The sequence below is a fragment of the Oreochromis aureus genome, linkage group 16 (assembly GCF_013358895.1).
Source record: "Oreochromis aureus strain Israel breed Guangdong linkage group 16, ZZ_aureus, whole genome shotgun sequence".
NCBI lineage: Eukaryota > Metazoa > Chordata > Actinopteri > Cichliformes > Cichlidae > Oreochromis > Oreochromis aureus.
Window position 1 is genome coordinate 32,699,605 of NC_052957.1, and position 27,830 is coordinate 32,727,434.

General features: G+C 40.2%; 1 protein-coding gene and 2 long non-coding RNA genes across 3 annotated transcripts in view; 2 read left to right on the top strand and 1 right to left on the bottom strand.

The window, feature by feature from the left end:
• rftn2 (raftlin family member 2) overlaps window positions 1-21,265 on the bottom strand; it is a 96,998-nt gene extending 75,733 nt beyond the window's left edge. Inside the window, exon 1 of the mRNA XM_031748252.2 lies at window positions 20,780-21,265. Coding sequence (XP_031604112.2) covers window positions 20,780-20,918 — 139 coding nt within the window. The 5' untranslated portion in view covers window positions 20,919-21,265. The remainder of the gene's footprint in view (window positions 1-20,779) is intronic.
• LOC120433470 lies at window positions 6,532-8,065 on the top strand. Its single transcript, XR_005608582.1, has 4 exons — window positions 6,532-6,565; window positions 6,946-7,416; window positions 7,526-7,616; window positions 7,990-8,065. It is a non-coding gene; the product is annotated as an uncharacterized LOC120433470 (long non-coding RNA).
• LOC120433472 lies at window positions 8,198-9,036 on the top strand. Its single transcript, XR_005608583.1, has 3 exons — window positions 8,198-8,454; window positions 8,550-8,640; window positions 9,019-9,036. It is a non-coding gene; the product is annotated as an uncharacterized LOC120433472 (long non-coding RNA).
• Window positions 21,266-27,830: the final 6,565 nt, after the last annotated feature.

Genomic DNA, 27,830 nt, shown 5'->3' on the forward strand with positions numbered 1-27,830 from the left:
CACAGATGCCAGCTTTCGAACCAGACAGAAACAATATGTGTTCAAGATACAACACGGATGCTGACTTTCAAAGCAGACAGAAGCAATATCTGGTCCAAAGGTACAACACGGATGCTGACTTTCAAAGCAGACAGAAGCAATATCTGGTCCAAAGGTACAACACGGATGCTGACTTTCAAAGCAGACAGAAGCAATATCTGGTCCAAAGGTACAACACGGATGCTGACTTTCAAAGCAGACAGAAGCAATATCTGGTCCAAAGGTACAACACGGATGCTGACTTTCAAAGCAGACAGAAGCAATATCAATATCTGGTCCAAAGGTACAACACGGATGCTGACTTTCAAAGCAGACAGAAGCAATATCTGGTCCAAAGGTACAACACGGATGCTGACTTTCAAAGCAGCAACATCTGGAAGAAACGGATCTGGTCAAAGCAGAAAGGTACAAAGGTACAACACGGATGCTGACTTTCAAAGCAGACAGAAAAAATACATAAGAACAAAATATGCATCGGATCCAAACTACAGGCACAAACAAAAAAAAAATCAATTCATGCCAGGTATCATAATGACTCACAATTCAGACTGCACCATATACAGCGCTGTGCAGAGTACCAGAGACACAAAATGGCTACCACTGCATCTTTCGCCATTTATAAAAAGTTGTGTGCGCAGAGAATAAAAAGAAGAAATACAGACGACTAGTAACACAATTCCAGCAGGGTCCACAGTCTGAAGCACAGCCCCAGCTTGTAGTGAATAGTGTGATGCAAGCAGCCACATTAGCTTTCCGTGAAACAATTAAGTTAGGACCCACCCATGTCTGTACAGTGTGCCACAGAACTCTGTTTCCTAATCAAGTTAAACACTGCAAAAGATCAAAGTATGTTAAAAATAGTCACATTGTTGACACTTGCTTGACAGGAAAATTTGTCCATGTTTGTGATGGGGAATGCTCAGCTAATTGTACTTTCCCAAAACACAGAATGGAGGAGTGGATTTGCTACAACTGTGACAGCCACCTACAACGAGGAAAGATCCCTTCCATCGCAGTGGCAAACAATTTAGCACTAGCACCCATTCCAATTGAACTGAGTCAATTAAATGTACTAGAACGACAACTGATTGCTAAAATTCTCCCGTTTGCCAAAATCATTGCATTACCAAAAGGACAGCAAAGAGCCGTACATGGGGCTGTTGTTTGTGTACCGTCGGATGTGGAAACCACAGTAAACTGTCTTCCCAGACCTAGCAATGAAGCCCAGCTCCTGCAGGTACAACTGAAAAGACACATCAGATTCAAAGGATACCAACACTTCTACACTGTGAACATGAAGAATGTGTTAGCAGGATTATCAAAGCTAAAAGAGATGCATTCAGAATACAAAGATGTATCTATTGATGATGACGCTACTTTTGCTGATCCCACAAATAATCAGATAATCGAGACGGAACATGACACTGCTGATGCAGATATTCAAGATGCACTGCCCAGAAACTTCGACAACCAAATTGTACCAGAAAGAAGAACCACTGAGGATACAACAGCTGGAATACTTGAGCCATGTCATGATGTAAACGAACTATTGGAGCCTGAACAGTCAAATGGAGAGCCCTTACAAGATACGGAGAAAGAAAAGGAAGAACTTGCCTGGTCTTGTTCTAGACACCTGTATGCAACCACCAGATATAGCACAGGACATTTTATCATATGGTGAAGGAATATTTAGCATTGCACCCGCCCAAGGAAATAGACCTGTTGGCTTCTTCTCTGTTCCTAAACTTGAAGCCATGGCCTTTCCTGTGCAGTTCCCAACTGGACAGAACACATTAGATGAAGCCAGACAAGTCAAACTGTCCCCAAGCATGTATTTTAATACACGGCTGTTCTCTGCAGATACACGGTTTGCAACTGACCAAAGCTACCTATTCTTTGCACAGTTTGTAACAGAAACACACATGGTTACAAACAGCATGTCCATCCAATTGCGCAAAGGTAAGGCAATCACCAAGGATGGACGAGAATTTGTAACAGAATGCTTCAAAATAAAGACGAAGTGGAGAGACTGATAAATAACAAAGATGCAACACGCTTCATGAAACCTCTGAGAGGTACTCCAGCCTATTGGGAGAAGGCACTGAAAGATCTGCATGCTATGGTCAGACAGTTAGGAAAGCCGACTTTTTTCCTGACATTTTCAGCTGCTGAAATGAGATGGCCTGAGGTTGTTGAGGTCATAAAAACTCAACAAGGTGAACAAGTGGATTTTTCACAACTTGACTGGAACACAAAGTGTGAAATTCTCCAAGCAACCCTGTGACTGTGATGCGATTGTTTGAAAAAGAGTCGATGCACTAATGACAACACTGATCCTGTCCCCAGCACAGCCCATCGGTGAAGTAGAAGATTACTTTTATCGAGTGGAGTTTCAGGCCAGAGGTAGCCCTCATATCCATTTACTGGTTTGGGTCAAAGATGCACCTAAATTTGGAAGCGACCTTGAAGACCATGTGTACAAATTTATTGACAAGTACATAACATGTAAGATGCCTGACCAAAATGCCGATCCTGAACTTCACAAAATTGTGTCTGAGGTTCAAGTCCACAGCAGAAATCACTCCAGATCCTGCAAAAAAGGTAATGTGTCATGTAGGTTTGGGTTCCCCAAACTACCGGTAGACCAAACAATGATCACTTTCCCAAGCCCAGATGATGACGATGATCACAATGATAAGCAGCATAGCACAAGTAAGGAGAAAGGCACAAATGAAAAACAAAAGCAAAAAAACAGACGAATGGCGCTCGCAAAAAAACAGAAAGAGGCCAAAGAAAAACTCCAGCCATTGAGAGATTTGCTCTGTGACCCAAATTCCTCGTTTGAGGACTTGTCTGAGCTGCTTCACAAATGCAGATTAACTTATGAACAATACTTGGATTGTGTCTTCAATTTAAGCAATGGCCATGTCATCCTCTTAAAGCGTGAACCTAATGACTGCTGGGTGAATGCATACAATGCAGATCTGCTGAGAGCCTGGAATGCCAACATGGACATCCAATATGTCATTGATGACTACAGCTGCCTGATGTACATGATGTCTTATGTCTCTAAACCCGAATTTGAGATGACACAATTTCTTAATGGAGTCATCCAGGAGGTCAAAAAGTCCAATGTCAATGAAAGAGATGAAATGAAACAGATAATGCAGGCATATGCTAAACACAGAGAAGTCAGTGCCCAAGAATCCGTGGCAAGGACATGCAGCCTGCCACTAAAAAGTGTTCACGCAGTGTGGTGTTCATACAGACTGATGATGATGCCCTGAAAATGAGTCTCCGATGAGCAGGTTGCAGAGCATGGCACCAGATGATGAAAATGTGTGGATGTCTGGATTGCCAGAAAAATATGCAAACAGACCCAGAACGCCTGAGTTTGAAAGAATGTGTTTGGCTGAATTTGCTTCAGAGTACAGGATTCTCTACAGCCGTCAAACAGAGTCAAAAATGCCATCCCTCTTTTGAATAACATGGGTTATATTCAAAAGAGAACAAGAGGGAAACCTGCAATAATCAGATATCCTCGCTTCTCAGAAAAGAAACAACCAGAGAAGTTTTATAGCAGACTACTAAAACTTTATTTTCCACATCGATCAAATGATGACCTTAAAAACACAGAACACCCCACATCCGAACAGTTCTACAAAAGTGGACGAAAACATGGTTTTGCAGTACGGCCAATTGTTACCTTTAACAAAAAGCGTTATGAAAGCCATGGCAAAACAATGGAAAGGGCATTGGAACAGATTGAACAACAAGGCCCACTTATCAATGCATGGAACACCTTTGCACCTGAGGTTGAAGTAGATCGTTTAGAGTGTGTGGCCCAACGACAATCCAGACATGACACTGACGAAAATGAAATGGACATTGTTCCAGACTACCAAGTCAGTGGTAGCAGCAGTGGAGCCATGCCAGCAATCATAGCACCAAAGCTGAGCCCAGACTTTGTCAGAAAAATGTACCAAAGTCTGAATGAAACCCAAGCATCCATATTCTCACGCAGTGCGTGAGTGGTGTTTCAAACTTGTGTGGGGTCACTGTCCTGAGCAGTTCTTTTATTTTGTCTCTGGAGGAGCTGGCTGTGGAAAATCACATGTTATCAAGTGCATATATGAGGAGGCAACAAAGATTTTGCACCAACTCCCCAGATTCCGTGACCAAGCAGACATGTCCTACCCTGCAGTCCTGCTGGCTGCATTTACTGGCACTGCAGCTTTTAACATATCTGGGAAAACACTGCACTCTCTGCTAAAGCTGCCAAAATCTTTAAAACCGCCGTATCAGGGACTGGGGAATGCACTGGATGAAGTGAGAGCTTCACTTTCAAATGCAGAGATTCTGGTCATTGATGAGATATCTATGGTTTCTAAAGACCTTTTGCCTACATCCACTGGAGACTTCAGCAGATCAAAGGAAACAAGAAGCCTTTTGGTGGGATGTCTATCCTTGCAGTAGGAGACTTTACCAGCTGCCACCCTTGGAAAAGCCAAACCACTCTGTGTGTACGAGGACAATGTCCTTGATCTCTGGAAAGACTATTTCCACATGGTCAACCTGACAGAAATCATGCGACAGAAAGATGATCATTCTTTTGCTGAAGTTCTGAACAGGATAAGAGTAAAGCAAAAAACAGATTCTCTTGAAGCCAATGATAAAGCCTTGCTCACACAGGCTATCCATGACATAAAAGACTGTCCATCTAATGTATTACACATTTATGCTACAAACAAAGAGGTGGACAAACACAATTCAGCAACTGTAACTGCTCTTCATTCTGATATCATAAATATTCAGGTCGAAGACTACAGAAAAGACCCACGAACGGGTGAGATGGTCCTGCTGGCAGATATGATGAAAGGCAACAAAGAGATTTACCTGATAACATACAAGCTGCACCTGGAGTGCGTGTTATGATTATTAGAAATTTGGATGTTGAAGATGGGCTTGTTAATGGGACATTTGGAACAATCACGAACATTGTGACAACCACACAGGATGGACCAAAAACTGTGAATCTCATTGGACTTACGCTGGACAATCAAAATTCTGGGCAAAAATTTCGCAGAAAAATACAAGGATCCTCAGACAACCTGGTATATATTGAGAAATGTGAAGAATCTACAAGTAAAAAAGGAGTTCTTCGCAGGCAATTTCCAATGAAGTTGGCCTTTGCATGTACAGCTCACAAAGTACAAGGCATGACAATGGAGTCAGCAGTAGTATGTTTGAAGCGTGTTTTTGAACCTGGAATGGCCTATGTTGCACTCAGCCGCACAACCTCACTTAAAGGACTCTACATCACAGACTTTGATGAAAGGAAAATCTATGCTGATCCTGCCATCACAGATGCACTCAAAAATATGAGACATGCATCATTTCAGAATGCAAGACCACTGTTGCAATTCTTAAAATCAGTTGTTCCCACAGTCCCCACGTTGACAATTATCCATCACAATGCACAAGGTCTCCCAACTCACATGGAGGACATGAGATGCCACCATGAACTCAGCCTTGCTGATGTTTTATGCATAACAGAAACTCACTTGTCTGGATCATCAGTTTCTCCCCGCTTCCAGCTCGAACAGTACAACATGGCCACACGCAACAGACACGTCTCTTACACAAACCATACAGACATGGCAAAGGTAAATGGCGGTGGAGTTGCAATGTACTACAAAACAGTTCTTACAGCAGAGTCTCGAAAATACCTGCAAAATGTGACTGACCTTGAATTTGTTGTTATCAAGGTTGAATCGCCAGTCACAGCTTTGATAGCAACTGTATACAGGCCACCAAATTACAGCCACGTGAGGTTTTTACCACAAATGCAATGTCTTTTGGACTCATTGGAAATGATGAATTGCCAACCAATTATTGTTTGTGGAGACTTCAATGAGGACCTTATGAGCAGAGGAAAAAAACCCATCCAAGAACTGTTTCAGTCAAGAGGATATGCACAACTTATTACTGCTGCAACTACCGAAAAACACACATTGATTGATCACCTTTACATATCACAGCCAAACGCCTGCCTCCAATCAGGTGTTCTGAATACATATCACAGTTATCACAACCCCATTTATTGTGTAATTCACTAACACAAAATGACTGCAAGGTTGTGAGGATATGGACTTGCCAAGTGATCTTAGTGTCTTTGCAACTGAGCACACTCTACCACCAACAAGGACAGCTCACCAGTGGGAGCTGATAGATAAGACTGCTCTCATCCATTGAAGAGCTGACCAGAAACGTGAACAGAGAGACTGCAACTGCACCTGATGGGATCCCTGCCATAACAGGTAATTGTATTTTGTTTCTTACTTTATATTGTAACATTTGATATTGATATTGTTTGAAACAAACTATAATCTCATCCATTCATTAAGTCATCCATTCATTCATAACTCCTCAGATGTGTTCTGTCCAGTGAAGGCAGTGGAGAAGCCCTACACTGATCTTGAAACTGTGCCACACGCTAGTAGAGACCGGCTACAAGGATGGGCAGGTATAGTGAAATTAAAATGCACCTTTTGGTTCAACAGGTTTATATATATACAGTCAAGTGATCAAAAGACACCAGTATTAAACCCATTTAAACCAACTACATGCTTGGATTGGAACTGTATACAGGCCACCAAATTACAGCCACGTGTGGTTTTTACCTCACATAGCAACTTACCCCATCCAAAGACACCAGTATTAAGCAAATTTCCTTTTTTACTACCTTTTAATATAGTTTTGGGTCATTTAGTTCTAAAGTTAGATTTGTTTTTCCAATTATTTTTAGAACTTCATTACTTGCCATTTCGCTAACTGAAGAGCTGCGCTTTGTGATGTCTCTTGTTTTATTGTTTTAAATTGTGTTTTCCTTTTATCTGTTTCTAGCTGTTTTCGCAAAGTCAGCCAACCACTTGCTTCCAAATGACCCTTATCCAGAAGTATCCGTGAGTGCCTCATCAACAGAAACTAAAGTGGAGACCTACCTCTCAGAGAAAAACGCACACATAAGAAAAGCCGACCCACTTCAGTACTGGGAAGAACATCCTAATCTGTTTCCCTCTATGGCTGCTGTTGCGATCCCAGTGTGCCCCCTGTAGCTCTGTGGACAGTTTTGGATTTGTTTACATCTCACCCAACCGCTCACGGCAGATGGCTGCACCTCTCTAAGCCTGGTTCTGCCGGAGGTTTCTTCCTGTTAAAAGGGAGTTTTTCTGAACACACTCTACCACCAACAAGGACAGCTCACCAGTGGGAACTGATAGAGAAGACTGCTGATGCTCTCATCCATTGAAGAGCTGACCAGAAATGTGATCAGAGAGACTGCAACTGCACCTGATGGGATCCCTGCCATAACAGGTAATTGTGTTTTTTTCTTACTTTACATTGTAACATTTATTGATATTCTTTTGAACAAACTATAATCTCATCCATTCATTAAGTCCTCCATTCATTCATAACTCCTCAGATGTGTTCTGTCCAGTGAAGGCAGTGGAGAAGCCCTACACTGATCTTGAAACTGTGCCACGCTAGTAGAGACCGGCTACAAGGATGGGCAGGTATAGTGAAATTAAATGCACCTTTTGTACAACAGGTTTATATACAGTCAAGTGATCAAAAGACACCAGTATTAAACCCATTTAAACCAACTACATGCTTGGATTGGAACTGTATACAGGCCACCAAATTACAGCCACGTGTGGTTTTTACCTTACATAGCAACTTACCTCATCCAAAGACACCAGTATTAAGCCAATTTCTTTTTTACTACCTTTTTAATATAGTTTTGGGTCATTTAGTTCTAAAGTTAGATTTGTTTTCCCAATTATTTTTTAGAACTTCATTACTTGCCAGTTTGCTAACTGAAGAGCTGGGCTTTGTGATGTCTCGTTTTATTGTTTTAAATTGTGTTTTCCTTTTATCTGTTTCTAGCTGTTTTCGCAAAGTCAGCCAACCACTTGCTTCCAAATGACCCTTATCCAGAAGTATCCGTGAGTGCCTCATCAACCGAAAATAAAGTGGAGACCTACCTCTCAGAGAAAAACGCACACATAAGAAAAGCCGACCCACTTCAGTACTGGGAAGAACATCCTAATCTGTTTCCCTCTATGGCTGCTGTTGCGATCCCAGTGTGCCCCTGTAGCTCTGTGGACAGTTTTGGATTTGTTTACATCTCACCCAACCGCTCACGGCAGATGGCTGCACCTCTCTAAGCCTGGTTCTGCCGGAGGTTTCTTCCTGTTAAAAGGGAGTTTTCTGAACACACTCTACCACCAACAAGGACAGCTCACCAGTGGGAACTGATAGATAAGACTGCTGATGTGCTCTCATCCATTGAAGAGCTGACCAGAAACGTGAACAGAAAGACTGCACCTGATGGGATCCCTGCCATAACAGGTCATTTGTATTTTTTGTTTCTTACTTTATATTCTTTGAAACAAACTATAATCTCATCCATTCATTAAGTCATCCATTCATTCATAACTCCTCAGATGTGTTCTGTCCAGTGAAGGCAGTGGAGAAGCCCTACACTGATCTTGAAACTGTGCCACGCTAGTAGAGACCGGCTACAAGGATGGGCAGGTATAGTGAAATTAAAATGCACTTTTGTTCAACAGGTTTATATATACAGTCAAGTGATCAAAAGACACCAGTATTAAACCCATTTAAACCAACTACATGCTTGGATTGGAACTGTATACAGGCCACCAAATTACAGCCACGTGTGGTTTTACTCGCATGGCGACTTACCTCATCAGAAGACACCAGTATTAAGCCAATTTCTTTTTTTTTTACTTCATTTTTAATTTAGTTTTGGGTCATTTAGTTCTAAAGTTAGATTTGTTTTCCCAATTATTTTTAGAACTTCATTACTTGCCAGTTTGCTAACTGAAGAGCTGCGCTTTGTGATGTCTCTTGTTTTATTGTTTTAAATTGTGTTTTCCTTTTATCTGTTTCTAGCTGTTTTCGCAAAGTCAGCCAACCACTTGCTTCCAAATGACCCTTATCCAGAAGTATCCGTGAGTGCCTCATCAACAGAAACTAAAGTGGAGACCTACCTCTCAGAGAAAACGCACACATAAGAAAAGCCGACCCACTTCAGTACTGGGAAGAACATCCTAATCTGTTTCCCTCTATGGCTGCTGTTGCGATCCCAGTGTGCCCCTGTAGCTCTGTGGACAGTTTTGGATTTGTTTACATCTCACCCCAACCGGTCGGCAGATGGCCGCCCCTCCCTGAGCCTGGTTCTGCCGGAGGTTTCTTCCTGTCAAAAGGGAGTTTTTCCTTCCCACTGTCGCCAAAGTGCTTGCTCATAGGGGGTCATATGATTGTTGGGTTTATCTATATACATTAATGCTTGTATGCTTTTCATTTATACTTTTGCCTTACTCTTCAGTTCATAATATAAAGTTACTTGAATGGTTTCCTTTTCGTTTTTCCTTTTTATTTTATATTGCTTTGCTATTTACCACAATCTAAATATCATGTTTAAATGTCATACATTATTGTAAATGGTATCTGTACAAAATATTGTTTGAATAACATGATACATTTATTAGTCCCTAACGGAAATTTCATAATTTGCATGTGGTATTTTCCCTTGACATTAAAATACGTTTGAAATACAAATTGAATACCGCTTAATGGACATCTTTTTTTCTACCACTTTAAACGACTCAAAACTGTAAAATCTAAATTGTAACTTCTCTTGAACACCTGACACTGAAGCATAATTTATTTTCTTTTATATCTATTAACTTATTTTGTAATCATGTAACTGGAGCATCTTTCATCTCTGTATGCCGCATATAACAGAGATCACAATACAGCTTACTTTGCTTTAAGTTGAAAATCAGCTGTATTCCATTTCCCCCCTCCTTGTGGTATAAAAAGCAAACTATGCTCATGTTGCATCTTGCTCCCTCTGGTGTTATAAATGACAACCGGCACTAATTGAACCACATTAAAGGCAAACTACACTCATTGGCAGTAGCATAGGCACACATAAAATTTCTTCTGAAATTTTCGCTTTCTAGTCTTGTGAGATACAAGTTTACACAAACAATGTCAATGTGGGGAATTCCCGTCTCCCTTACTGGGACAAACTCTGGATGAGACTTAAATTTAGGGATCAGAGTGAAAGTCTGTACAACAGCCTGTAAAGCAGTGAAAACAAGACTGTGTGTGTGTGTGTGTGTGTGTGTGTGTGTGTGTGTGTGTGTGTGTGTGTAAAAGATAGCAAAAAAGCTTTCACCCCACATTCTCATGAACAAACACCCAAGAGACCGGGCAGACCAGCATGCAGCTGACATCACTGCAGCCTGTGAATGAGCTGTCTGGCTGGCTCCCTTCATGAGAATGAAGACCACCAGAACCTCAATAAAACCAGTAAACGCCAGGGTCGGGCAACTGCTGCAACAGTTTACAGGCATTCCTGTGGGCTTAAACCCCGCTTTCAATGCTTGAGGTGAATTTAAATTTAACACATGTTGCAGCTGCTGGAAAACAGTGATGCAGCTCTAAAGAGAACTTGTACACAGGACAGCAGTCGTGAAATGAAGTGAATCAAAGTACCTCAACATGGACAAAGTCCCATAAAAAGTGGTAGTTTTCCTGGAATTTATGAATTTTAAATTATAAAAAAAAAGAAAAAGAAAAAGAAAAAGATCACATGTACATGATAAAAGTTAAATATTGCTAAGGCAGTTGTAGCGAGTAAATCCTATATTTTGATGCTACTGGTTCCTAATTGTTTGTTAGTAGACGTTGCTTTTACGTGCACTCAGTCACAGTTCACAGAGCCAAATCTTCGTTTCCATTTATATTCACGAGTCATTTATTTCGTCCGTTTATCTTTCCATTTCACAAAGACAACATTTAACCAGACTGAGCACAGCAGAAAACCGTTTGCCCCTTCTCATCAGCAAGACCTGAACAGAATTACCCTTGACCCTAAATAACCCCGTACCTGCCTCTGTCATAACAAGTACAGAAAATGAAATACAACCCCCTAGTGGCAATAAAGATAGGGGCACAAGAAAAATGACTCCTACACCAGTTATCTTCTTATACTACTGTAGGAATTTATCTTCGGTTCTTTAGGCCAATGTAGCAGCTAATGTTCAATGGATTAGGCTAGTGTATCAGCTAATATTAACTTGTTTTACATGCTGTTAAATTGGTTAGGCTAACATAGCAGCTAATGTTATCTTGTTTAACATAATGTAGTACCTTATGTTAGCGCCTTGAAGCTAGGAATGTATCTTGTTTAAGCTAATGTTAAACGGTTTAGGACAACACAGCAGCTAATTTTAGCTTGTTTAGGATCATGTCACATCTTATGTTAGCTTATTTAGCTGAACATAGCGGTTTACATAGTTTGTTTAGGCTAATGACGCAGCTACTGTATCATGAAATGAGGCCTGTGATATAGAGTGGCCACATCAGGAAAACAGACCACCACCACTGGAGTTCAGTGCTCCCAGGACGACTGTGTTAGTATCCAAATAAACCTCTAAACAAGGCTTTTGTGACAGCCTTTTGCTCGTCTCCTCCCCCGTTTCAATCCTCACACCCCCTCCCATTCTGCTGCCACTTGGCCCATGGACCCGCACACTGAGGTCTCTGTTCAGTGGGGTATGGGAGAAAAAGGAGGAGGTGGTGTAGGGGAGGAAGGAGGGAAGCTTAGAAAGGACGTGGTAAAAAAAGTAGAAGCCGTTCAAGAGTTGAATAACAGGAGGGCACACAGAGGGGTGACAGAGCTGAGAGAAAGGGAGGTAAAGCCAAAGGGGGATGGAGGGGGGAGCGGGTTACAAGATGGATTTCACAAACCCATGAAAGGTGTGAAAAAGAGAAAGCTGCCTAGCAACGAGGAGCAAAGACATGAAGAGCGACATCCACACTACTACCCTGAACACGTCTGGTTTTTAAGTCCTTGTATTGTTTGTAGTCGTGGAATAATAACAATCGGCAGGGAGAAAATCTAAGGTTCTGGAATGATAGAACCAAAGTTACATTTTCTGCATTAATTAAGAGAAATCTATAATACTGTAAAAGCAACAAATTAAGGTCACTTGAAGACTGTGTGTGTGTGATGGGGATTAAGAAACAGTTTGTTCCTTTATTAGATGCACATTTACTGGTTACTGGCAACAATTCAACAAAATCAGCAGCCTCTTCGGTGAGTTGCCCACCCGTGGATGAAGTTTCTTTCTCAGACCGTTGTGTGATGTCCATGTCAGTGGGGAGTCTGTCTGACTGAGACACTCCCAGAGGAGACAGTGAATGACACCGAGGACCACCACATTAACGACTCTGACAGATAAATGCCACACAGGGAGAACAGGGGCTAGCATACTTTGAACTTTTTTTTATGTGAAGTGACTGTCCTCTACTTACATACTTAACAGGGTTGGGGGAAAACAAAGATCTAGCATAGTATTGCAATATTTTGCATGACAAATAGGGATACCAAATATCTCTATTTTATTAAATTACTCAAAATACTCTGGGGCACTACAAATGAGGGGGCTCACCTCGGGTTCAGGGCTCATCGTGAGCCGAGCAAACATATATTAAATGGTCTCAACCAAAAACCCAGCCAGCCAACACTGGGCACACTTAGCTCAGCGGTTCCCAACCTTTTTTGCGCCACGGACCGGTTTACGTCCGACAATATTTTCACGGACCAGCCTTTAAGGTGTTGCGGATAAATACAACAAAATAAAACCAGTACCGGTACCAAAAAAACAGAAGATTTATTCATAACACACAGGAAAAGACGCAGGGAAACCGAGTTAACGACAAAAACAATAAAAAAAAATGATAATAAAAACCCTAAAAACAAACATAAATTTCACACCCGAGCCTCAACTCTCGCGGCCCGGTTCCAAACAACTCACGGACCGATACCGGTCCGTGGCCCGGGGGTTGGGGACCGCTGACTTAGCTGACAAAACTACCTCATGATTCAGGGCAAAGTAAAGACTCAGCCACACAAGTGAAAACAGGAGAGCAACCTTTGGGCAAACTGCAGTCGCTCAGAGAGATTGTTGAAGGTTTGGACTTGACATGAAAGGTTGCAACTGTAATAGTTTAACATCAATTTCTTTGTAGACAGACGACTGATGTGTGATTTTTAATGATTTATTACGGTTAATTGATGTATTTCCAAAAACAGATTGCATGTATTTGCCAACTTGATCCCATCCAGTTGCAGACTGATAGCAGCCTGACTCCATGTTATGGCAGGATTTGGTAACAATGTTGCTGTGATTGACAATCTTTCTTTGAACCAACAACAACAACAACAACAAAAAAACTCATATAGAAATGTCATATTATTGTTGGATACAACTGACACTGACAGTTTAACTTTCAGGACATTATTAGCATTTTTTTAAGGTGATAAATTACACGTGTCATTGAAAAATACTAAAAATCACAACGATATCGTATTGTGAGCAAAGTATTGTGAAATTGTATCTTGGCTTGTCTGGTGATTCCCTCTTCTACTAGTAAATGGATCGTGGACAGAGTCATTATCTTTGACATATCTTTTTTTAAAAATACCAGCGTAGTCTCACAAGTAATCTGTGTATAGGCAAAATGTCGGCCCCAAAAAACGATGGTACCATGAAACAGTGTGTCTCATTAGCACACACACGCACAAAGTTTCCATAGCTACATGTTTATTAATTGATTATTAATGCAAACAATATTAATTCACACATTTTAGTTTTCAAAGCCACTATCAGCTCATCTGCTTCAAATATGAATGTTGCTGGTGAGGAACAGCAACTAATCAGCAGGCTCGAGAGGTGTGTGTGTGTGTGTGTGTGTGTGTGTCTGCAGTCTCCTGCAGCAGGCCTGGTACCAGAAAAAATGCGATTCAGGGTGTGTCTGAAATCAGTGGGTGTTGCACAAGTCCTGACATGATCACTGTTTGCCTAAAATCAGATCTGGATAAAAATGAGGAAAAACCAAAACAGCTTGAGCTCTTTAGCTGTTAACTCGCTTCATCAATTATAGGACACAAATACCTCCAAACTGCTGAACCTTTGATGATACACTATGTAATGTCTCCTGCTGGAGAAACCAGTCCACTGCTGCAAACACATCATGCAATAAAATGAGGCCCACGGATGGTTTCCTGTCATCATCTCCAGCTTTTTGAGTCAGGGACAGATCTGAATACTAGATCGGTGCATTTGCAGAAAGCAGCTTTCAGTTTCTCAGTTGACCAGCAAGCATGACTGCTGACTGCTGGCTGTTAACGTGCTCAATGCTAATGTTAGCTTTCCTAACATTAACCCCCCAAAAACCCCAACCAAAAAAAACAAAACAAAAAAACCACAACACATGTACTTTCAATATGGATCATTTCATATTATTCAGATCATTCATGTCATTCATGGTTACACTTTTAGCTCTGCATTGCCTTTCAGTGTCCTTGAAATCTCCTTCAAATTTAATACCTAAAACACAAACTTTAATCTGAAATGATCTGTCGTGGACCTTTAAATACTAGGATTAGACTGAGATTACAGACAACTGCGCTACCCTCTGGAGATGATAAATAGACCTGGCAGGCAGAAACAGTAAACGCCCCATCACAACTGGGACAGCCATCTGAGGCTGAGGTCAGTCAAACCACTTCACAACCCAATCCTCTCTCAGAGGAAAACGACTGAAATCACCGTCAGTCATGAATAAACATCACTCCAACCATCCTCCAGTTTACTGATGTGGTCCTCACGTCACCTTACATCACCATCTAATCCCTGATTCCCCTCAGTCCTGATCAGTTGTTGCACAAAGCTAGTCCATGAGCAGGGAAATACAGGACAAGGCTATTCTTCTGTCAGCACTGCTTCTAGCCTTAGGCAGTGGTTATGTACAGGTCACAAGAACAAACAGGAGTTTGAAGGAGCATGCTACACAGGAACCTATAAAGCTACCTGGCATTTTTATTTGGGACAAACAAAAATAAGAAAACAATAAACTGTGTGGAAAACTGTTTCAAAAAGTGAAGGTAACACCACCACCAATCTGTTGGGACGTTTACTGTGTAGCTGATACCAGCTCATTTAAGTCCACTATTACAACAGGCTACATCATCGATCACTTTATGTGACAGGCTGAGTTAAGCTTAATGACGCTCTGTTTCTGGAAGACTAATCATTTTCTCTTCATTCAGGAAGTCGTAAACAGGCTCCCAGGTCTTAAGAACATGTTGGGGGTTTTTTTTTAAAAAGAGCTATACATAATTCTTGTAATTTTTCCGTGCACCTTCTTGATTCATAGAATCTCTAGAACTGAGGTAAACAGTGCAAAGGTAAGACGACCCATAGAAGTGTGCCCGAAGTGTAAACACATGCTTAAACAAAGAGGAATTATCTTAGAGATGATTTATCCACCATTTAAAACGTTTTTAGAAAGTTTCATTTACAGATGGAAAATCTGTATTTTAGTGTGAAAGCCAGCAAAAACAGACGGGGGATGCTGTAAGTTTGTTGGAATAACAAGATCGGGATGCTCAGCGCTGTCCGGCTGTAAGACACACTGTGAGCAGTTTGCTATGAAAAGATCAATAACTGCAAAGACTCAGCTCGACATGCTTTCTTTACCCTACAGAAACAGAATATGCATAGCATATATGCTGTGTGTATATATATATATATATATGTATCCCTCCGCTAGTGATAATCACCTCAGGAAGCATTAGCCATTAGGCACTTTGATGTACTGCCTCGGGCTCCAGGCCCCAAATCCAGTCTCCTCTCAAAGTGGAATCAGGCCAAGCTGACTGGGATCACTGGGAGATACATGATGGGTGTGTGAGTGTGTGATCGCCACTATGTGTCCCAGAAATGCTTCACTGCTTCAAGGAGAGGTGATGATGTCCTTGAACAAGGGGTAGAGTTTCATTTATAAAATCCAGTTGTGATCCTACTTAAAAAAAAAAAAAATCTAAAGATTTTCATACATATTTAGTGGATTTTGTTTCCCCCAAAAGGCCCTCTGAGCCAAGGACAGGACCCTTTAACAATGAGGTCTTGTTTTCCCAGCACAGGGACCACACTCACCCTCTCTGCTCTGTTCAGTGAGAAAGCAGTGAGGCTGAGCTAACAACAAAGAGCAAAGCTCTTAAACCCAACATGTGACATTTGGGTTGCTCAGAGTACTGTTGAGTCAGTCTCAGCAGAATACAGTTCAGTTTTATTCATATAGCACCAGTTCAGGACAACAGCTGTCTCAAGGTGATTTTACATAGTAAGGACCCAACAACATTAGAAAAACAACAATGATCAGGACTGTGAGCAGCACTTGGCAACAGTGAGGTGAAAACGAACTCCCTTTTAAGAGGAAGTGAGCTCCAGCAGCACCAAGAGGGGCAGCTCTCTGCCTCCACCATACAGCTTTGTAATGTGTCACTTCCTGTTTGCCAGTGAGAGACCAATGTCCAGTGTAACTCAACCTTATTCAGGATGAGCCAAATTACTGACAAATTAATTAAATGAATAAACAGTATTCCGGGCAAAATGAGAAATGTTACATTTAAACATTTTTACAACTGGATGAGAGCCGACTTTCTCACTGCCCCACAATCCCACTAGTGCACTTCACTGTGGGATGTTTCCTAGGTTTGCATATTACAACATTTCCCAACATTTGGCATAATACTGGACAAACAACACAATTTTTAGAGGTACTAACAAAAATCTACCTAAATACTAAACAAACATAAAGATACCCAGTGATCCAACTGTGAACCTCTGTATATTGTATATATATTATTTTATTATATTATATATATATATATATATATATATATATATATATATATATATAGCTCGGGTCCTCTACCAGATAGCTTGATATATATATATATATATATATCTGCATATATATATATATATATATATATATATATATATATATATATATATATATGTCATTCGAACCACATCACACACACACACACACACACACATCTTAGCTCGGTCATTCTCCACCACACCTTGGGGGCATATGACCTCGGGACTTCCAGGTTATACTCGGCACAGATGTTCCACACACACACTATGCCGGCCACTTGGTTATGGCGCTCCATGTATGCCTTGCCTGCTAGCATCTTGCACCCTGCTGTTATGTGCTGGATTGTCTCTGGGGCATCTTTACACAGCCTGCACCTATATATACATATTTGGTATATATATTCAGTAATGCACATACATTCTTATATTTGTACATAATTTATTCTCATAATTCTCAGATTCTTATTGTACTTTGCAGTTGGGGCCATCTTCGTGATGTATTCGTGGAATTTCACTCACACTGTGGTGCTGTACCAGTGTAGCAGCACATGTGATGTGACAATAAAAGTGATTTGATGTGTTTCATAAATAAATATGCACAGGCATAAAGTTCAACCTGACCTCTGGTGGCTGTAAGACACCTGCAGGCCAGGTGCTCATCAGGAATGTTAGTCACGCTCTCAAACATTAAACCTACATAAAATCTGTCCTTAAAAAAATCCAACTGAAATCTGATCACCAGCCAGTAAATGTGGTGCACATTTGGTGGCACAGATTGGCTTTTTGAGGATCATTTTCGTGGCTCATTTGGCAAGAAGAAATCCGACTGACTAAACCACTACAGACACCCCCCCCCCTTTTTTTTTTAAATGCACAAAATCATAAAATGGGGAGATTAACAGTCTGTACTAGAGCTTCACAGGCTGGAATCATTCCAGTTTATCTTTAGCTGTGCCAATTATGGAGCTTCACACTCAGCAAGAGATATTTGCACATTTCAAGTGAGATTCCATGACACGGATCCAAGAATACAGGAAGCCTGAACATTAATGTGCTATTCTCAAAGAAGCCACCTTCAGACAAACAGTCATGAGCATGCAGTGCTTCTGAGCCTCGTGTCGAGGTTTGACAGAGATATAAGTGACCGAGATTTACAGGATAACTTCAGATTGTTTATTAATACTCATATTGTCATTTAAGCCCACTAGTCCTGGTGTGATCCATCACTTTGCTGCTCAGCACAAATTAATTTTGTGTTACAGAAATGAATCCGCTGTGAAGCAAGGACTTCTCACAAAGCTCATTATTGTTGTTACTCGTGTGAACCAGAGTTTGTCTAAAGTAGATCTCTGACTCACACACACTCCGTCTAAAATACTGTATTTATAAGTGTGTCTGAGGGCAAAACCCATGACTGCCCGCTCATGACTGGCTCAGAGAACCAGAAGATTTAGAATAATTTTCCACAGTGGGTCATGAACCCACTGCTGGTGGGTTATACACAGAGCTGTCAACAAGAAAAGTTCCCATGGCAACATTAAATGTTCCACAGAACATATAGAACAATCCAACGAACCTGTTACTTTTATTCACCCATATGTTATGTAGTATCTAAAGTATACTAATAAAGTTAATCACCATCTGAACTACTTTTTAGAACCGTTCCTTAAGTACAAGTACCAACAACACACTACGACAACACCTCACTACACGTCAGACTGTGTATTATTGGTAAAGTGCAGTTAAAGTAAAAGTAATGATTCTGATGAACAAATGTTCCATCAGTGTTATACAGATCAATATTACTGCTGCAGATGTTTAAGGCTGTGTTCAGATACTATGGTTAACTGTCACTACCTAAGGCAGGAATTAAAATCTTAATGAAACATTAAGGTGGCGTATTAGCAAAAACATAAAAAAATCCTATACTTAGCCACAAATTTTATAATACATTTCACCAAAACTACTACTGTTACTACTACTAAAAAAATAATAAAGATTATAATAGCAACTATAATAGTGCAGAGAAATCTGCAGCTTTATCGGTCAATAATGGCAGTTCAAACAATGGTAGCTTCTACTGCTACCTTCTTGCAGACAGCACAACAGGAGCACTTTGCTGCCCTGACCTCCTCTAGCTTTGACCGCAGTACTTCTCCCCCGATTCATCATTGTGCTGGCCTGACGTTCACGTGCTCAGCTCCCATTCAGAACTTAATCACCATTTCCTTCCAAATAGGTCACAGTGAAAACAGCCAGTCGGGAGACCAGATGAAGGGATTAGCCTTGAAAAACAGCAACCTTCGCATATGTTCAAATGAAACTCCACATCAGAGTAGGTGGGGTTGTTTACTCTGGAAGGATGCTGCATTCACCTGCATAAGAAGGTACCTCAATCTGTGTGTCCGTGTGTTTGCTGAGGTAACAAGTGACTAGCAAAGGCAAGGAGGAGGGAAAAAAAAAAAAAAAAACCTTGGGTGACCTATTTCACGATAGGCTGGGCAAACAGCCCCGTTACCAGGAGAAACCAGGAGTTAGATGCTAACTCATTACATGTATGCTAAACACTCGAAAGTAAACTAACAGGTCAGCTCCTTTTTTTCTAAAACAGTGATCTGGACATCAGATGCTTCCTGTCTGGCTGTAAGGTGCTTTTATTACACTTTTCCCCGGGGAATAACAAACTACAGTATCATAACATCTGCTATTTATGGTTATTTTAGGGCCAAATAAACAAGAGGAACACTTCAATTAGAAAAAGGAACACTTTCAGGCTTTTGTTAAGAGGAAACGGGAAAGAACCTGAACTATTTGTTCAGCTGAAGGGTCCATTAAAATTAGCAACAATGGTTTACTTTGAGGCCAGTGTAAGAGGTATCAGAAGCAAACTAGAGATGCAACTGCATTTGAATTAGGTGCACTTGTCTTATCTAAGCAACAGCCCAAAAATATGCACTTTATACATTTATAAAACAGAGGAGAATACAAAAAACAGCCAAATGCCAGATGTTTAGTCCTTTTAATTTGAAAAACTGACAACAAGCCTACAGCTACAACAGCTGACCAAAAATGTTCAATCAACATTTTGAATAATCAAATCACTGCCTCAGCTCAAGAACACGTCACAGCATGCTTGATTGTAGGGCTGGGAGATTAGCTAAAAGTTAACCTCTTCAGATCCTCTAACCGATATAATCTGCCCGCGTTGGTTACTGTTTTTGTTTTTAAATTCTGTTAATACTTCCCCCATTATATCTTGTCACATGACTCTGCCCTGTCCAGTCTGTGACATGGTGACAGCAGGAAAAGTCAAACACTGAGCAGACACTAATAATAACAATAATAATAATAAAAAAACCCCAGTAATAATACAATGATATTTTTGTTTGTTTTAAAGTTGTTTCATTTGTTCTGAGCATCAGTTAAGAATCCACCAAAACTGTTGCCATTTGCTGTCAATGAATTGATTAATCAACTAATCGTTTTAACTTTGAAGCACTTGAAAAATGTTAAAAGTGAAATGTAAAATATCTTCTCATGAATCATTTGTTGTATAAAACAGTAAAAATTCCCATAGTGAAAACATGTCCCAATATCAGTGTAAACGATAAGATTACGCAAATAGATTTCTGATAAGACAAAGAAAACCTGCTATGTGGTCATGAATATGATGTTGCAACACAAAAAGCGACGGACTATCAGAAACTGTTAGTGGATCATTTTCTGTCAGTCCGTTCATCTTTGCTGTAATTTGTATTCTGAGTGTGAAGCAACACTGGATGAATGGAGAATATCATCGTTATGCGAAATGTGTGCAGCTCTAAAACACTGATGGGACACCTTCAAACAAGACATTTTCTGTCAACTAATCGATTGATGGATTAAATATGTCACACGCCTACCTTCCAAGCTGAAGTCTAGCAGTACATACTCGTACACGGTGTCTGTTTTGGTCTCCACCTGCGGTCTCTTCAAGGTGGAGTAGATTTTCCCGGGGCTGCTATCCTCCGGGTCTTCTAGTTTCCGCAAGCCGCAGCCCATGGCCTCCAAGGCGGGGACTGGCGTTAGTGTGGTGGGAGCACCGGAGGAGACTCAGCCTGTCTTTAGCTCGCAACTTCAACTGGACCGCCCCATCCCGCCTCGGTCCACGCTGTTGATTCCTTGAAATTTATTTTGAATTTCCTCTGAAAAATAGCAGGAAAGGCTTTTGCTCGGTGGTTTTAAGAAAAGAAGTTAAAAAAAGGCCCGAGAGATGACTTCATAAAGCGGCTAATGCTTAAAGAGTACGCCGCTGAAGTGGCTGCACGTCAGGAGCGTGGAGAGGAGGAGCGCGATCCTTGGAGAAAAGTTTCCCTCTACAAACAAGCTAGCAAAAACGCACCAAGAATACAACTTCCGCTAAAAATTCAAAGTAAAATAAGAGAAACAGGAAACGACTCATTCAATGTCAATTACATTTGAATGCACGTAAGGTTTGAGGATTCTACAAACACTACTGCTTTGCTTCATTAGGTGGTTCACTTTCACACCTTCGCCATTTTTGGCGAATAATAAAAAATTATAAAATATTTAAAGTATAAAAAGTATAAATATAAAAACTGACATAAACACTTATACTTGTTGCTCATGTGTCGTCTGAGATGATAAAATTAGTAAATATCAAAACTTAAAAGCACAAGGAAATGCAAAATATGACTATTATATGCTATACTATTATAAGAATGAATCAATTACTTCTCAGAACCAAACAGAACAAAAACTTAGACCCAAGCACCCAAGAACCAACGACCATGACTAAAAGGGTATGTTTTCTGCTTTCTTGTGTTTTCTGTTTTGCTGTTGAGTTGCTTTCAAAGACTGTGCGGGTTTTAAAGCCTCTTTTTAGTTTACTTTGGTCTGTTTGTTTCATGGAGGCCATTATGTGTCTCTTTGTGTTGTTCTGCATGTTTTTATTGAAGGTTTTCTTTCTATTTGTTGTCGTTTTCACTGTTGGGGTTATTAGTCGAAAAAATAAAGTATTGCACACTACTTTTCTTAAAAGTCATGCAGTGCATTACTGTCTTACTCTCTGAAGAAAGTAATTTATTACACTAGTCATTACGTCACGTTTGTGTTACTCACTAACATGACCTGAAGTGCACTTTCACATGATTACCATTAACGTTTAAGTTTGAACATAGTGCTGCTAACATAAAGCAAAAAGTGGTTTAAAGCCAGTCCAAAGAGACTTCAGTGTCCCCACAGTGATTCCACCATAGAAACATACAGGTAGAAAAGTCTACAATGCTACAAGCCGACTCCTCATCCCTCAGTAGATGTTTGCAAAGAGTTTAATGCTTTGATGCATTTTGCACTTTATCGTTGCACTTTTGTACTTTGGTGCAATAAAAATCTGCAAATCTCTGCTTCTCAAAAGTTAGAGACCGCTCCACCACTGTCCTCCTCACTGCACACAAACCACAATCAGCTGACTGTAGCACAACTGTGCAGGAAGAAAAGGACACATTTGATGCTGGTGTGTAGACAACTCAAGAACCTTTGTGATGCAAGCAACAAGATAATTGCAATCATGAAGTGATTACTGAGTTCAGTACAATAACTTGTTGCACTGCAGTGAAAAATGTTACACTGAAACATGTTTTACTTCCCTCCTTTGGCCATAACGATGAAAGCATCTTTACAGCATTTTGCGCCTCTTATGATAGTTATTATGACTCAGAGATATTGACTAAAGAGAATTAAAAGAGAACTGTTGGGTAACTTTTAGTACTCAAAGACACTCATCCTTTCTGAATAATGAAACGGCAGCAAAATAACTAAAGAGAGTTTGAGTCAGAAGTTTTTGTCGTCACAAAAATGATAGCAAGTAGAGCGGAAACCAGAGAGAAATTCAGGTGTTGGAGACGTGTGACCCAGCTTAAACTGTCAAACACATTATTAAGGAGCAGCAGTTCTTTGGAAAAATGTCATGTGTGTCGTTCCGTCACTAATGAGCAGTGTTGGGCAAGTTACTTTCAAATAGTAATTCAATTATAGTTACTAGTTACTTCTTCAAAAAGTAACTGAGTTAGTAACTGAGTTACAATATTCTAAAAGTAATTAATTACTTGGAAAAGTAACTATTGCGTTACTTTAAAAAAAAAACAAAGAACGTTTAACCTCTGGCGCCCAGAGTATAATTGGCCATTTTTTACTACTCTTGATTTTCTCTCCACATTTTACCTTTAAAACTATTTGCTTTGCCTTGTTTGGTATCATTCTTTTTAGCACAACCTCACGTGCCTGAATTTACAGTTATGTTCTCATTTTGTCATACTGTATAACCAGAATTGATCTAAAATCAGACAAAAACATAAAATCAGAGTAGAAAAAGTTATATTTTTACTGTAACAACCATAAACATGTTTAATGAATCATATTTTATAACTTCAAATGCAAATATTAATTGTCAATTTTAAAATCCTATGCACAAGTTTTGCAAACAACAAAGTTATTTGCATCCATTTACCTTTACCCTTTTTTAAATAACCATTTCAAACTATTTACAGAACAATCAGCTGTTCTTCAATAAGATGCCACACAAACTATTTGTGCCACTCCAAAAAAATCATTTCTGTCCACTATAAAGGAGAACATCACAGCCTGATACCTGCAGGTCTGACAACAGCAGGTGTATCACTGCTGTTTCTACCTGGAGACAGCAGTCGCCTCATTGTTCTGACACACAACACAAAACTATCCACAACACTACACACTAACTACACAAGACAACACATTAACTACACACTCCAAACACGCTAAACGTCACAAATCTCACATCTCAAAACTCTCTCTCTCTCTCTCTCTCTCTTTTCCTGCTCTCTCTCCTCTCTTTCTCTCTCCCTCTTCTCTCTCTCTCTCTCTCTCTCTCCGTCACTCCTAAAACTTCCCTGTTTTGTTTTGTTTTTTTGCTCATAAGCAGAGAGTGCTTGCTAGCGCTAACGTGGCGAAACTATTGAGGAAAAAAAAATGATATATCGTTTATCATGACTCTGGTTTTACGTGGCCTATCGACACAATTTATAAACTAGCACCTTGTTGCTTTGTCTTTAAGTGGTCATGAGCTTACCACGACTACTTTATTCTTCCTCAGTCAAACAGCAGCACTCATGCGATTGTTTTGCCTCCTTAGCTCCAGGTGTTGTGCTAGACAGTGATCGTGATTACCGTCCGCGGGAGCGCGCAGCTGCTTAAAGCTGTAGCGCCCAGATTACTTACAGCTACTTCCTGCAGCTGATATAAGATGCGGTGAACTGAACACAGCTTCAACTGTTTGTTGAAAATAGTAACGGACCGCGTTACCTTGTTAGTAACTGTAACGGCGTTGTAACGATAGGAATAGTAATTAGTTAGATTACTCGTTACTGAAAAAAGTAACGCCGTTAGTAACGCCGTTACTTGTAACGCCGTTATTCCCATCACTGCTAATGAGGGCGCCTCCTGTGCATCAGCCTGCTGTTCTGCACTCCTAATGGTCTTCAGTGGAAATCACAGAGTGACTCAGGTCAGCACACACACACAGAGGTCTAAGGTCAGCATTGTGAAGGTGTGTGCAGGGGTCACTGTCTCAGCCTTGCAGTTTGATGCCACATGTTCTGCTGCCCTCGAGCTCTGCTCCAGATGTTTTTAATTAGCACCCAAAGCTGAAGCGACAGCAGTCAGCCTTTCAGTTCCAGATAGCTTAAAGAGTGTGAATCCATACAGTGTGACATGAGCATGCTGGTAAAAAGGGCTGTGATTAAATTACACACTGGCAGCTATGTCAGTGAAAGCAGACGGGCAGATGGCTGACAGCGGGACAGGGAGGCGGAGGTGCGACAAACTGTTCAGTGATTGTGCGCGTGGCTCTGGGCACTACAGAGTCTTGGAAACATTAGTAAAGAGCAGGTGATGTGGAGTATTTCCCTCACTCGATGTTCCCTCTGTTAATGTTGACTGATTATTGAGTTTGTTGCACTGAAATCCTAAACTGTTGGCAGACAGACTGTGAGACAGCTGGCCTTTTAGGCTGTGTTAAAAGCTTGGTAATAGTTTTCATATTAGTGCTGCTTCCTCAGAGCTCTGGCACAAGTTGTAAGAAAACCCCCAACTTATATCTCCTGAGTCCCAACTCTGTTAACTCTCCAACCCCCACCACCCCATGCAATATGATCTTCTAACAAATGAATAAAGTTTTATTTTTTTCTCTGTGTCTCAAGTAGATGTTTTACATGTTGGGTACCTCCTTAAGTGTATCATTTAATCTATCACTGACTGGCAATAATCAATGCAGAGGAGTATAGAAGACAGTTTTCACTATGTGTATATGAACGAGTGGACACTGTGGGAAGGCTGTGCAGTGTTGGAGGTACTAGAGATTAAAAATGCTTTTTTTGAGACAGCCATAATATGAACTGACACAATTTAGAAATGTTAGTTTTCTATAAAACGTTTATTAAAGTGACTACAGACCACAGTAAGATTATATTAGCAGACATTTATTAATATATAAAATGATTATGGTGTAATTTAAATTGATATTGTGCTTGTTTTTGCTTTGTTAATGATGTTTTCAGTCATGTTAACTATTGTTTGGTCTAAACGAACGAAAGGAAGGAGACAAAGGAAGGAAGCAGCTTGATGGATGAAGGGCATTATGAGAGGAAAGGAAGACAGCTGCAGAAATCACAAATATATACAGATATTTCACATTTATAAACTGCGTGTAAAAATATATTTGTTCTTGAAGTCTTGAACTTTGCTTGAAGTCCTCCAACTGTCTGTGTGATCTTTTTTTGGGTCACGCTTGCTCCGTGTGGGTTTTTTCATTTTTACCCAATGCACTGCATACATAGAGCTGCATAATACTGATTATTTAGAATGCTCAACTCAGTTAGGGGTCAAGTTCAGTGTTAACTGGCTTTATCTTCAAAATTACAACAAACAGCTTGCAAATGACCGCCACCTCAGCCTCTCCGTTAAAGGGAAATGTGCCAGAATGACAAGAAAATAGTGTGAGCACAGAGAAAACCCTGCCAGACACACGATGACCAAACCCAGAGGGATTTGGGATGAAACTTTTAAAATAACTCTGAATGGTTTCGGCCTGTCTGAGCCTCCAGCAGGAAAACCACTGTCATCCAGGAGCTCCACCCAGTCAGGATGTGCTGAGAAGGAAACCCGGGGTCCTCCTCCACTAAACACAGGCTGGAATACAGGAAGGAAGGAGACAGTTTATACAGCAGTACATTAAACGTTTATGGCATTAATGTCTTCCTCCTAATAATCCCATAATTACTACAGACATTATTTTTATGTAGTGAAAAAGCAGCGCACGAATGAATGCTATGTGGCTTATTAGTAATATGGTTTTGTATAGAATAACTATTTTATGAAGTGGTGAAACTGGTTTCTTTACATCAGTGATACAGTATCACAGGTATAACATCAAAATGTACTTAAAGTACTAATGTGAAAATACTCAGTTCCAGATTCAGAGGCACCCCTGCCCCCATATCTATGTATCTTTAATTCTTTTCTCCGCCTTTTTTAAACATTTAATTTGAAACTTTTTCATTCTATCAATGAAAATATATTTAGCGTATAAATCATTGCAATCTTTTTTTTTTTTTTTTTTTTTAGCAGGGTTTCTTGAGATTTACAGTAAAGCAACAGATGCCACAAAGTATACTGTCAAGGTACAAATAATTGAATTTTGTATGATTGCCCTAAAGATGAAGAGGCTGAGCCACTCTGAGCTGATGGTTGGATTGATGGCGCCATCTAGTGTTAAAAACACACATATGTAATTTAAACTGCTGACCATGTGTTGCTTTAGCTTATTTTAGAGATCAGTGGACTACAAGCATTCAAGACTTCAGTATTTCTGTGGGCTTTTCAGCTATATTTATTTATTTATTTACATATTTATCCGATTATTTTACTTCCTAATTTTTCAGAAGAAGCAGGCGTACGGCCTATCTGTATTCTTGATGAACTTTACTTCTCACCATCATTTAAAAAATGTCTTCTTTATTTTATTTCTTTAGTTTCACACTGCTTTTTTATTTCTTTGTAATCCCTGCCCTACCTCCTGCTATCCAACACAAAGTGACAGATCATAAGACATCACGCATCTTTGCATATATTGTCATGGTCTGTGTGCAGCAAGCAGGAATGGAGGACCCAAGTGCAGGACTCAAGACGGCAAAACTAAACTCAGCTTTATTTGCTGGACGCCAAAAAGAACAGAAAACTAACTAGACTGGGAATCATGACAAGGCTTAACAGGCAGACAGAACACAGCCAAGTATGAGGGTACAACACACACAGAGCAAGGAAAACACAGGGCTTAAATACACACAGGAGCAATGGGAGGGAGACAGGAGGGAAACACAGCTGGGACAAATCAGACCTAAAGAGACAAGGCAAACAGGAAACAGGACAAGGACTATCAAAATAAAACACACAACAGGCACAGAGGCATGGACTTGACACTGAACAAAAGGAACACAGAAACAAAACCTAAGGACTGGAAATCACAGATCAAAGAACTACTAGAGCTAGAAATACAGAACCATAAACCAAAAGACTAGTAATGATAAACCACGATGAAATCAAAGCTCAACAATAATAGAAAAATCAAAACACTGGGTCACGACCCAGGACCGTGACATATATAGGGTACAAATAGTCTGGAAATCATTGCTCGTTTTAAATGTGCATTTTACAGAGTGTCCTCAGTTTTCCAATGGGGTTGCATATTTTGTGTTATCAGTTTCAAAAAACAGATAATATTTTGTCAGTGCAGACTGAAATATTATCCTCCTCAACTTTATTTCTTTATTAACTTCTTCACATCTTTCTCTATTCTATTTATTTATTTAAGAAAAAGCAGGTGTACAGTTCATCTTTACCTTCTCCACCATTTTCAAA